Here is a 12,693-nt window from a genome sequence, read left to right as displayed (position 1 = left end):
TAAACATCACCCGAGACCATATCGCTACGGCTCTCGTTCTCTCTACCCGAATGACAACAAATAGCAGAGACAACATAAACAACTCGAATGTACAAACGTGATAAAGCATCAGCAGAAATAAAACCAAACCGTATGGTGCCGTGAGGCTATCCGTCTTTCCTGGAAACACAAAGTGGCCGACCGATTAAAATAATACAACGACTTTGCAGTAGTTGCTTTTCGGGCAAAATCCTTTCCCCCTCCGAGAAACGAAGAGTCTGTCAAGGAAAATTCACATAAAATCAAGTGCCATATAACAAAACGTCCAACAGACCATGAGAGCCGAACGGAGGGGTTGTTTGTCGCCAAACTCGCGTCTTTTTCTAGATCCTGACATCTTGTCCTGTATTTGTTATCGCGATCCCCCGCCCGCTGTTTTTCTTTTTCCCCCTCACTTGAGCCACGCTCCTTTCACTTCCCGGTCAACGAAAATCTGGGCGTGTAATCGATTCGGAAAGGGTATTAAAAACAATGCATTCGTCATCAACTTGTCGGCAGCCTTCCAGCGGAAACCAACAGACTCTTCGGCAAGCGTTGTCATATGTAATTCCGACCCTCTCCGTTGACGTGTCCGGCAGCGTCAACTCTCACCCTGCCACCTCCTTAGCGGCTGACATCTCGTCGTGCGCCAGGCTGACCAGGTGCAGGTCGGTTAAGCCTTTCAATCATAGTCTTGTCGATATCACTTTTATCTACCAAGTTGCTCAGACTCATGATCGATGCATTTCCTCCTTGGGACTGCTGTCCCTGCCTCGCAGGGGTGGACGCACCACTTGACCCATTTTGGCCTGTCGGGGAACGACCACCAGGTGCAGAAGCTGCATAACTACCGGCTGTTGCAGCTTGAGGCAAACTGCCGCTCGTTGGGTTTCGTGGGCTTTGTCTTGCACCTTGATACGGAGGGTACCCCACTCCACCTGGGCTGCTGTGGTTCGAAAATTCTGCTGGAGACCTTCTGCGCGGGTCTTCGTCCACGGCACTTCGTGGAGGAGGCAGTCTATAGCCTTCATCCTGTTCTTCTGACGTCCTGCGACGTCGTCGCCCTGCAAGCTGGCTGCCGTCATCGGTTCTAGCTTCGCCATAAGACGAAAAGGATTCTGTAGGCGACTGGACAGGCGCGTAATAGTTTCCAGGAGGGGGAGGGGCACTAGCATGCTGATAAGCAGCATGGGGTGGTGGAGGTGCTGGGACTGTGCCTGGGGCCAGGGGTTGCCCATAGGCACCAAAGAGTTGAGTGCCGGGGGGCACACCTCCTGGGAGCGCTGACACGGGGATAAAAGCTGTCGAGCTTGAAGAAGACACGGGCTGAAAGATACATTCTTGGTTCATACGGGCGCAATTCTGGCATTTGCCACCGGGGGCGCTCTGGTAGCCGCTGCAGCGGATCTATAGATAGTCAGCATTTTTGAGCGACAATGAAACAACCCTCAAAAATCGCATTAGTCACGAACCTTTCTCTTCCGGCAATATCTACAAGCAATTGATGTTCGTTGTCGTGGGGCTGCCTGTGTCAGAGGAGGCGCATTGCCATGTCCGACTGGGTATTCATAGACGCCGGCGGGGATGTGACGGTAGCCTGGGTGGCCATTTGGCGGTGGAGGTCCTGGAGGAGGAGGCTGTCCGCGGTAGTAGGCATAGTAAGGTTCCGTGCTATACGCCTCTTGCCCGTATGGTGGACGGCGGTCATCATAGTAACCACGTTGGTCCGGCGGAGGAGGAGGATAGGCCGAAGATCGGGGATCAGACTGCGGCTGCAAAGGCGGAAGGTACTGTTGAGGTTGACCGGGCGGAGGCTGATGGCCGGGAGGAGGATAGCCATTGACGGCATTGGGAGATGCGTATCGCGGGTCGGCAGGATAGCCACGTCCCGGAGCTGCAGGCGGCGGGCCGTAACCGCGGGAGTCGTGGATGGAGGGCAAAGTGACTGATGTAGCCATGCTGGATGGAGGAGCGTCGGAGGGCCGCTGGGCAGTGTCCGGCGGAGGGGGGTAATGTGACTGAGGTCGAGAGTGAGTGTCTTCTGGGCGGCTCTGCTGGGGATACTCTTTTCGGTAGCTGTCGTCGGCCATGCTATGTTGAGGCGCAAAGGGCCGCAGACGGGCAGATGCGGTCAGCGACGTTGATACCAAATGCGTGCAGTTGAGTGGGTTGAGGGACGATTCTGCAACTGAGCATTTGGCGGTGGAAATAATCCAAGACCAAGTCGAAGTGGAGGGAAAGGGAAATGGTCAAATGATAATCTAAACCGAGTTGTCGAGATCCTGGACTGTCTTTTACTCTCTTGAGCTGTCGTGCGTGTCTTGTGGCTACTGCGTTGTAGGTCGACGGGATGACCGATTGCTGCGAGTCAAGAATGAGTGAGTGAGTGTATGTCTCGGCGGGAGATGACAGCAAATTCCACGAGGTCTTGGAACCGCAATCCTAAGCCTGGCCTGACGGAGGTTCTGGTTCCTGAGAGGCAGAGGAGTGTGAAAATGGTCTCTGACGTGGGCGGGAAGAGTGCGGCGGGACAGGCCGACAATTATAGCGAGGGAGGGAATGGGATGGGATGGGAGGAACCTCCGATCCAATCTGATCCACGTCGACGGTGTACGTGCGTGCGTGCGTGCGGTACGGTGCGTGGGAGGAACCAGGAACCACCCAACCGTAAATGGAGCCTGGGGTTTTTGGGGATTGTGGATTGTGGATTTGCTTTGCTTTGCTTTGCTTTGCGAAGACTGGGATTTGAGACTTGAGACTTGGTACTGGGGGTGAGGGGAGAAAAAAAAATGAAATAAAAGAGGGGACACTTTTTGGGCCCTTTTTGCCCTTGCTTTCCCTTGTTCTTGGGGGTGCGGAAATAGTCAGGTGAGAGACAAAATATGTACTGTCTCCCTCCTAGGTACTGCTGCTGGTCTGTCTGTCTCGCTCGTTCGCTCGCTCGCTGTGCGTGTCTCCAAGAGGAGAGATATCCTCCCAAGGAAGCGTTTGTTGATCGGCGTGGGATTGAGATGTGTCTGACGCCCCGAATAGCAACGGAAAGAGAGTCGTTTGTTCTCGTTCGTGAGCGCCCTCCCTTTTCCTTTTTTCTTCGTCTCTTTTTTTTTGTAAATTGTTTCTTTTTCCTTCACGGGTCACAACAGAGCATGTACAAACGAGGTGCCATCCCCTAGTCCAAGGTCAAACAGGAATGAGTTTCCAGCTTTGATATGGTGTTTTGGTCGGTTGCACTTGATGGGAATGCTGATGGAGAAGATGAGGTTGCGGGTGGAGAGTTGAAGAACTGAGAGTATGTATGATGGAGAAGTAAGAAGGGGAGGTGAGGGAGAGTCGGGTCAATGTTAAGGTGAGGTGAGGGTGTCAAGCTACAGCAAGCCTATAGGTATCTCCTGTCCCTACCTACCTTACCAACCTAAAGGTAAGGTCTGAAGGTGCCCTCATCCCATGCAATTGCGGCGACAGGGAAGTGGGGAGCTAATGGCAGGGGGATGAAAGGGTGTGAGTCTAACGAACTGGATGGAAGCGACCAAGAAAGGGTTTGTGCGAGGGGCCAGGCGCAGGTGCAGCGTGCGTGGTGTAGTGTAGGTTGTGTACGCCGTAGTGCGCAGTGTTAGGTAGTGTGTGCACTGCAGCTGAGGTGCAGCAGTAGTAGCATGAAGGAAGGGGTTTTTTTCTTCTTAGGGTGAGATGTTGTGGATTGACCGACTGAACTGAACTGACTGTGGACTGGCTGGCCTAGGCTGGGCTGGCTGGCTGGACTGGCAGGGCAGTGGAGGCAAGTGGCGGAAGGCCAGGCGGGAGTAAGTTAATGGGACGGATGGGCCGGTGTCGTGCCGTTCCCAGGGAACCGGCCCCAGCTAATGGAGATAAGTTAGCAGGGCACTTCATAGACCAGAAGCCAAAAACCACTTTAGGGACAGCTCCCGTCCTCGGGGTACTGTAGTGCACTGTATCCAAGTGTGTACCAACGCAGGCAAGCCCCTAGGTAAGACCTAAGACCTGGCACCTAAGGTACCGTACCCGCTGCAGCCCAGCCCGAGCAGCCTGCCCTTGCACTGTACTCTGATTTAAGCCCCGGCACGCACTGTACTGTACCCAGGAGCCCGGCTGCCAGGTGAGTTCGACTAAAATATTACTTGGGTTAGGTAGTCTGGAAGCAAAGCTGCGAGCACGGGCAAAATGAGATTCATTCACGATCATGATCTAATAAGCCAAGTCTCCAACCCGTACTGTACCATACCATGCAATACAAGTACAGTATGGATGAGCAACCGCCTAACACAAACTAATCTGCCCAAGCGCCTATTCTGATACAGGCTACCGATCTTTCAATGGGAGACTATATTTAACAAACTTCCAAAGAGGCAGGCAATAAAGACTGGATGTCAAGGAAACAAAGCATAGAACCGGGCCCAGGGCGTTTCTGGCGTTAGAGTCGAGGGCTAGAAGCCAGCCCTTCTCGGGAGATGAAAAGACCAGCTGAGCACGTACCAGAATGAGCATGAGAATAACAATACGGAGTAACTGAGTGGACCTGCCTTGGGTATCACTGACGGGCACACCTTACCTGGTAACATCAGGAAGCCTGTGATTTAAGCAAGCTGAGGTTGGGTGGCCAAGTGGAGGAACGGCAAGGCTACACCAGGCTGCCTATCCGTAGATCAATAACACTATTCATACCCATACATATGTTCGTCGACGCCTCAAGGACCGGACCGCAAGCGATTGGCTCAGCATGTATCGCAACGCATTGACTGCATCGTCTTTGTTCTTTTGGACCAGGGCCTCAAGTCGAGCCCATAACGTGACACAATAGGAGATTGCTTCCGACTTGATATGCATCCTTGATTAAAGAAGAGACAAACAAGAAAGAGGCTTCCTGTGGGGAGCTGGAGATCCTTCGAGGTGCGCAAGGCTATTGCCTCCAGGCACTGACTGTCGTACCGAGACTTTCAAGCGGTCAACAGGCGGAAGGGCAAGGCAGCGGATGAAATGAACTTATCAATAAGGAACGGTAATTGCGCAGACTTAGTAAATAGAGTCTCAGGTCAATACTAACTCAACGCAAATGTTAATAAGCGAGGGGCAAGAGAAATATGTATGCTTGGATATTGGACATTGGGCTCTTCTCCCGACTGGAATGTCCGCCGACAACCACATCTCAACGGGCACGGCGCCTCCTTCTCTCGCGTGTCTTGTCTCTGGGCATTCCCTGTCGGGCTTCTTGAGATCATTAGACTATATGTTCGTCAATCATATTAATCGTAGCTTGCCTCAACAATCCACGACCGTTGTTGTCCACCAACCCTTCTTACCTGTCCAAGCTCATCATATTTGTGTTGCTCCTTTCCTCGATCCATTCTATGTACCATTTCGTCTAACGTCTGGATGGGGACAGACCATATGAGAGACGATACAGTCAGACCCAAGTCCTCGGCATAAACCCATCCAGACTGAATGCGGACTCCAAAAATGGCACGCCCACAAAAGCGCGGCAATTCTAGTTTTAATTCCCATAGTTGTAATGGCCAATATGCTACAAGGTTCGTTCAGCGCCCGTCGTTTGCCGCCTCAGTCAGAAACAGTCATGAGGTCATAGGTCTGGTGGGTTGGTGCTTTTCGAAAGTTGGGAGCACAACCCAGATCGTGCGGGTACGATTGAAGATACTTGATATGAGAGAGAGCAATATTCTGATCGGCGTCCAAGAAAAGGAATTTCTAGGTATGACCAGTGACCACACAGCAGTAAAGGATTTTGTATTGATGAGGGGCTCTTTACGGGCAGTGTCGTGGTTTGATACCTATTTGGCTGTTGTTGGCAATCTTTGTTCTGTGGGTGCTCATCCGTCCCAGCGGTTTGGAAAGGGTTCAGCAAATCAAGGCTGAGTGAGGCATGACCGGGGAGCAGAGCATAGGGCGCAGCAGCACGAGACGTCACAGGACATACTGTAAATTGCCGGGTCTTTCTGAACATGTGTGCAGATGCACCAGTGTACGAATATCGCATTCTCTGTGTTTTGTCTGGCGTCAAATCAACCGGACCACACACGCTCGACACCATCTCACTCTTCAATCATGACTTGGCTGTAGCATAATTGCTGGTACCTTACAGCAGTCGAGGGGTAAGTGGAACAGCCGAGGCGGCGACACAAGCAGTTGTGGATCCATCCATTCTGACCAAGGAGATGCCGGGCGAGCCCAGCTGGTGTTTGATTCCATTCAGAGCATGGCCCTAACTTGGGCGTCTCGCAGCCGCATGGATGCAACCCGCATCTCACAATAGATGACAGATGCGAGTGACTACGTTGGTAGACTGTTTTATGGCTGGACAAACGCCGGGTCCGCCTACAAAGCAAGCGCAGGTCTTGTAAATTAGCTGGCGAAACAAAAGATGTTTCTCCCCGAGTGTGCGTGCGTGCGCCGGCAAGCATCTTTGTGGATCGCTCTCTAACCGGGAAAGACAAAAAACGAGAGCTTTGCACACACAAAAAAAGGGAAAAGTGGTTGAAAAGCTCGTGAAGGCCCGTTTGTGAGAGTTGTGGTTGATAGACGTACGTAAGAGTTGGACAGGTGGGCATTGATAGCCTGGATATGGCCGAACCTATCAGAGGCAAGATGCGCCGGAGCTCAGAAAGCGACTTGCTAGATGTGGCATCAGCTTGGGTTAGGTAGAGACATCGTGTCCAACCAAGTCAAAGGACATTAATGAAGGATATCCGAGAGGCGCTGTAATGCTTCCCATACCTAGAGACACACATACTGTACATCATGAAGGCTATCTGCTGAGTTGAGTTGGTATCCCGGGAATTTATCCAATCATCAATCAGTGTAACGCTACTGGGGTTATCGTCCCTCTTGTTAGAAGCAAGGGCAGAACAATCTGTAGATGCCGTCAGGGCGTTGCACTGCGCGGGCGAATGGTTTGGGGTTTCTAGAGCCCCGAACCTTGGGTCGCTGCGTGTTCTGGGGTTCTGCGCTTGTTCCCGACGGCGGGTTGCAGAGGCGGCCGCAGGATGCATTGTGAGTGTGTGCCAGATGTTCTTGGTGCCGTGCGTACATAGCCTCTAGGAGGGGTAGGTCTATGAAAGATGATGGTGATGATGATGATGATGCTGGCAGTTTGAGCATGAGTGTGAAAACGACCCTGACCCTGGTCACAGTCGTGGGACCTGGCTGCTGGACTCGCTTGGTTTGGTGGGCCTCGGTGCGGCGGATTCGAGCCTTGGACGACGATAGTGGAAATGGCCGACGCAATTAGTTAGTGTTCCTTTTCATGCGAATCCCTTGTATGTATCATTCATGCAACTCAACCGCTTTCTGCTTCGTGCAGTGGTCTTGTCTGCTCCCTTGCAGTTCACTATTTCAGGCCCTCTGTACTGTACTGTACAGTACAATCAATACAATACAATTTGAATCCTCTCATTTTCTGTGTCAATTCAGTGTTTCTTGCCCCGTTCGTTGTTGAGTTTCTCTTCGAAATCACGCTTCAGTCACATCGGCAAAATTTGTGGAATCAGCGAGAACGATAGGCTCGATGGCCGTCGCTTTTATGTGAATTTGCTGGCTGAGGAATGCCAATGTCCTCTACTGGCCATTGTGTTCGTGAAATGTCGTTGTCGTTTGTTGTCAACCCGTGAACACAAGTTGATGAGAATGAACTGGGAAATGGTGCATAACAGCTTCCTGAGATGCTACCAGTATGAACAGGGCCAAGGTCTCGCCAATGATCGCGGCTGCACGGCGCTGACCTGGGACGGTCCGGCCTGCGTTAGGGTCCAGGGACGCTGAAACGCTGGGACCATGCCAGTGAACTTCTCATCCCATTGAGGGCCTCATCCATATATAACAAACACCAGTCACCGATTTCCTTCCTGGGTGTCTGCTACCAGGGCCTCCTCCACGTTACTTAGTGTCAATGAATTGACAGTAGACAGGATGGGAAAATGTACATACTTGAGAACCATTCTCTTCGCAACATTACACACCTTTATGTGTTTAACCAATTCTTTGACCAAGTATTGATGGGGTTTGTTTGTTGTTGTTGTTGTTTTTTTTAAATAAAAAAATGGTACTACCCTCAAGATCCAGCCATCGCAACAGGACCCCACGGCCAAGTGGCGTGCCGCTCTCGTACAGTAGTCCCCGGAGAAAGGAACGACGCCTCGGTTCAGAGGGGCAATCTAGTCGAAGAGATTCATATCACTCATGCCACCCTTCTTCGCCTGCTCGAACGCGGGGTCAGCCAAGATGATCTGGCATACGGCGGAACAAGCAACGAGCTGACTTGCGTTTGCTCACCGCTATGCACAGTGGGTTGTAGGTCACCACAGGAGCCCTCGACAATCAAACATTAGGCTACGCAATGCGACATGCGTCAAGCACGCATAGGTACCCTTGCGAAATATAGCTTGTCTGCAATAGCTGAATCAATTATGCGGTGAGCATCTGTGTCGTTTGTTGAGTAGTTTCAAGCCGGTGACTTGAGGGGTAACAAAAAACAAAAGGTTTGTGTGAGCAGTTCCATGACAGGAGACAGTGAACATCGGTTATTACTGCCAGCCCCACCAAGAGCTCGTCATTTGGGTGCCATCTATCCGTAAATGCACTGCGGTTCAACCCGCAACTCTCAAGATAGCGCCGGGCTTGACAACCAGACGCGCTGTAAAACCCTGGACATTCACGAGGTATCGGCCAGCGTGGTCCATTATGTTCCATCCCTGCTTCATCGTCCATGTGCCTTCGACGTTTTTTTGGACTTTCATGGCTTGGTGCCCCTCCCTGACAGGGACCAGGTGACGAGCATCCACACGACTCATGCAGGTCGACACTCAGCTCCACGCTCGCTCATCGGCGCCAGAGTTGGCTTGAACTAATCAACCAGTCAGACACGATGAAGCACACAGTACGGCTTTGAACAGATCCAATAGAACGGGTGCCCTGCGCTTTAGATCGGGTCATGGCACAATGTCTTGACTGCTCATGGGAAAAGGCATTGGTTTACATGTCCGATGACCCCTTTCAACTAACATCCATTGCCTTCGAGGTTCACCCCTTGTGGTCCAAGTCTGTTTTCGTTTGTATGTGTGTTTGATTATGCAGCCCTCCACACGACACAAGATACTTTGCCAGAAAATACTGAAAGTTGTGTAGAGGGTGCTGATTGGTGTGTTGGCCTCAAGTCCGTTTGGACTTGGCCCTCGTACCGTCGAGGTGGTGCGGAGAAGTTTTTTCCTTATTTTCTTTTGCGGTATGCGATAGTCTTCCGCCAATCCTTCGAGTTACTCAGGCTAGAGGCATTTTCGCATGCTGGATGGTGTTGGCGTTGAAGCGAAATGATTGCCGATCAGCATGAGATCCAGTGGCTGACACAAGCCGCAAGTCAGTATCCGTAGTCTAGCCACCAACGCATGCAAAAATACCACGATATGTGGCTATCTAATCATGTTGATCGAAGCAAAAGCTATGTGTATGATGGTAGAACCAAAGGCCCGATCGCGGAGCTGACCGCATCGAATTGGAAGCAGAGCCACAAGTCTAATGGACAACATCGTGACACCGGCTCAAGTGACAAGTGAATTGACCAACAAAGTCGAATCCTCCAATGAGACAAGCCTGGGGTCAAAGTCTATCATTGGCCAGAGCTCCGACCGCACCAAATCGCTGGATGCCGGATCGTTGCGTGTCACGAACGCTGACGGTGGAGCAAGGCTCCGATTCTCTGGGAACCGGGACAGAATTCTGGGCGCCATCAGAGACGGTGCTTGTTCCAGTGACTTGCAGTGAGCCAATCAGGAGCGAAACCCGTCTGTCTGCCCCCTAGCCACATCCAAGGCACGGGAGCGGCGGGCTTCTCTAGCTTTGGGCAAAGAAAGTCTGTTTCGGAGGGGCGTCTGGTATCTGCAGAGCTTCAAGTCATTCCACAAACAAACACTCATCAGCTGAAAACCCGTAGCCACTGTTCCTCTTTGTATGAGGAGTCAAGTACAACAGGCAAAAAGATAATGTGGATGTGTCTGTGCTGCGATTGTATCCCTTGCCATAACAACCTGGGCCTTAGCATCATGCATGCGTGTGTGGGATGGGCCAACACGTCGCTCGCGTCAGATTACAGCAGGCATCATCAACGAACACAGTAGGCCGAGCCTCTAAAACTTTGTAAAACGCATATCGGGGAACTGATTTTGTGAGAACAGGTACGGCTATGGCCTGAGCCGTATACAGAAAAGGCTCTTCCCGTCCCGACCATGTACGCCCAAACCCTCCTTTCGTCTTGCCGATTAGCTTCCTATTCGCTGGCTGTGCAGAATTTACCTTGACCTTGTCAAATAATACCGACCAGCACTGCATGATGTTACGGTTTTGCTTGCTTATGCATGACGATATGCAGCGTCTGCAGAATGTCCAATCTCACGCCTTGGTGTTAAGGTTGCTGGACCACAGAGGTCTGAAGGAAGCAGGCTTAGCCATATCCAGGTTGCTGACCGCTAGACACCGGAGTCAAGCTCCCTTTAATGCCTCTGCCCTTCAATTCATGGCATTGCTATTGACCACAGACAAGCCTATGGGGCCTTAGCTGGGCCTGCTCGGTTAAATCAGTGAGTCAATCGATACTCACTAAATGCCTTCTGCCTGTTCTCGGCACGGTGCAGGGAACGCTTGAAGAATGCCAACCCAGAAGATACATACTTGCAGCAAAGTGAGGCGAGCCGGCCAGTTTTGGCCAAGGATGATAATCCATGGCGAACGTAATCAAGGCTGGCAACAAATGCGAGCATATGATCCAATTGTCGGTAAGCAACTGACAGGTATCGTCGTGGCATGAACTGGCAGAGTGCCAAAATTGACGCAGTAGTGGCGGTTTTGTTGGTGGGCCTGGCTGGGGTGGTCTGAGCCATACGGGGCATGCGGCTTCTAAGTGCGCGTCGGGCCGCAAGGGCTGTCCCGTCCGAAGGAAGGAAGGGTTTTTTGCTTGAAGGGAGACAATTTTGGTCAACCCGGCAAGCCGCGTCAAGTCCGCTTCACGTGAAAGGACTCCAGCCGTGAATGGACAGAAGCTGCAAGTCAACCATGAGTCGTCACAAGCGATGACAGAGAGGATCAACGATCGCTAACACTGACTAACATTGGCCGAAAGGGGCCCTGTGCTGGGGCATTATACCCAGACTTGAAGAAGGTATTGCAATTAAGTCGTTTCATCTTTGGCCAGCCTCCCAGCGTTGATGTTCATCCTGCAGCAGACGTGGTGCGCTAGACTCAGGCGGACATGGAATGCGTGGCTAGGTATGTACATTGAACCGAGACATTCGGCTGCCGAGCAAATAGCCCAATTCTGAAGTACAAAGCCAGTAAGGACCAGGATGTGCATTCGACACTATAATGAGATGGTGCATTGCTATTGATTCATTGGCATGTGTGAGTTTTCTTCCATCCGAAGAACTGGAGCAGAGTGTTGATGAGGCCCTAGTATGTACAACCAGATGAGCGGAGCGGTCAATCCCTGTCGATAGCGACTCTGTTTTGTGGGAGAGATTACGAGGAAGCTGGCCTATCAGAGCACTGATCTTTCTCCTGTCAACAGCCTAATCGTTGAGCTTTTCTTTCTCTAGCCCCTAACAAGGAAGAAGGAAAAGAGACCAGGGCCTTAGCCAGGTCAATCATCACAACGGCAACCGTTCCATGCCTGGGGCGAGAAACTTATCTGCCAGGGGCCTTGTGAGTATTGGTGGTCGAATAAAAACAACCAGATGTGATCCCGGAATACCCTTGGCTTCTTGATCATCGCTCACATGATCGATTCTGGCTGCAGGGAAATCTGTTGAGGCACTGTGACAGTGGACTCGCCAGCATGCTGGCGATGTTGGCAGGAATTGTTGACGAATCCCTGATACATATGTACCTATTTAATACCCAGAACAGCGAAAGAAAGGATAACAAGTCTGGTAATAAGTTTCGTCCCGTCGCTAATTAGAAATAGGATTGTTGAGGTATCTGTAGAGGGTGCCCTAAGCTGAGTGCCTTGAGCCCCTGCCACCCCGTTTCTGGATGATTGGGTTGGTTGTCCATTGCCACTGAAAATACCCGAAAACAGAAATTATACTGTGATTCTCTCAAACACCAAAATACCCAAGGATGAATGTTTGACTCATGAAAGAAGTCGGAATACTTTTTCGGTCGAAATGTCCGAGGCGTGTCACCTACCTACCATTGTACTTAGGGAAGGTGAGCATCGCGGTTCGGGCACGGGCGCCTGATGGCAGAAGGAAGGTACCTTCCTCTGTAAACACGTTTGATTTCGATGGTACCTTCCAACTACTAACTACCTACCTAAATGTCATGGCCTGCCACCTTCTTTTCCCATATCGCGCTTTCAGTGGAATGGGGACGGGAAATTTCTTGCCTAAGGCGCGAGGCACCTTATCACGTTAATCAACTGACTCTCAGCTAAGCCTCTTGGATCTTTCAGCGCACCCTCCTCCTTGATGCAGGTCTCCATCGGACAGACTCTTTTAATTCATGGCAAGTTGTTATTCTCTTGCCGTGTCTCAATCTATACTTGCTTTTCCCTTTGGTTCCCGTGACCAATAACAAGCGTAGATTCGGTCGGCCCCTTCGACTCGACGATCTCCGTCCGGCGCACAGTACATATACCACCAACAGCTACCGCATGCCATGGGT

The 12,693-nt window shown here is 51.4% G+C and overlaps 1 protein-coding gene across 1 annotated transcript; it reads right to left on the bottom strand.

Annotated features, from left to right (window-relative positions):
- Positions 1-642: 642 nt before the first annotated feature.
- J7337_008870 (uncharacterized protein) lies at positions 643-2,108 on the bottom strand (the record flags this gene model as incomplete). Its single annotated transcript, XM_044826476.1, has 2 exons — positions 643-1,425; positions 1,491-2,108. 2 exons carry the CDS (start codon positions 2,106-2,108, stop codon positions 643-645), a joined length of 1,401 nt encoding a protein of 466 aa, XP_044679393.1.
- Between the last annotated feature and the right edge of the window lie 10,585 nt (positions 2,109-12,693).

Source organism: Fusarium musae, chromosome 6 (assembly GCF_019915245.1).
Source record: "Fusarium musae strain F31 chromosome 6, whole genome shotgun sequence".
Lineage (NCBI taxonomy): Eukaryota > Fungi > Ascomycota > Sordariomycetes > Hypocreales > Nectriaceae > Fusarium > Fusarium musae.
This window is presented reverse-complemented; position numbering and strand designations above follow the sequence as displayed.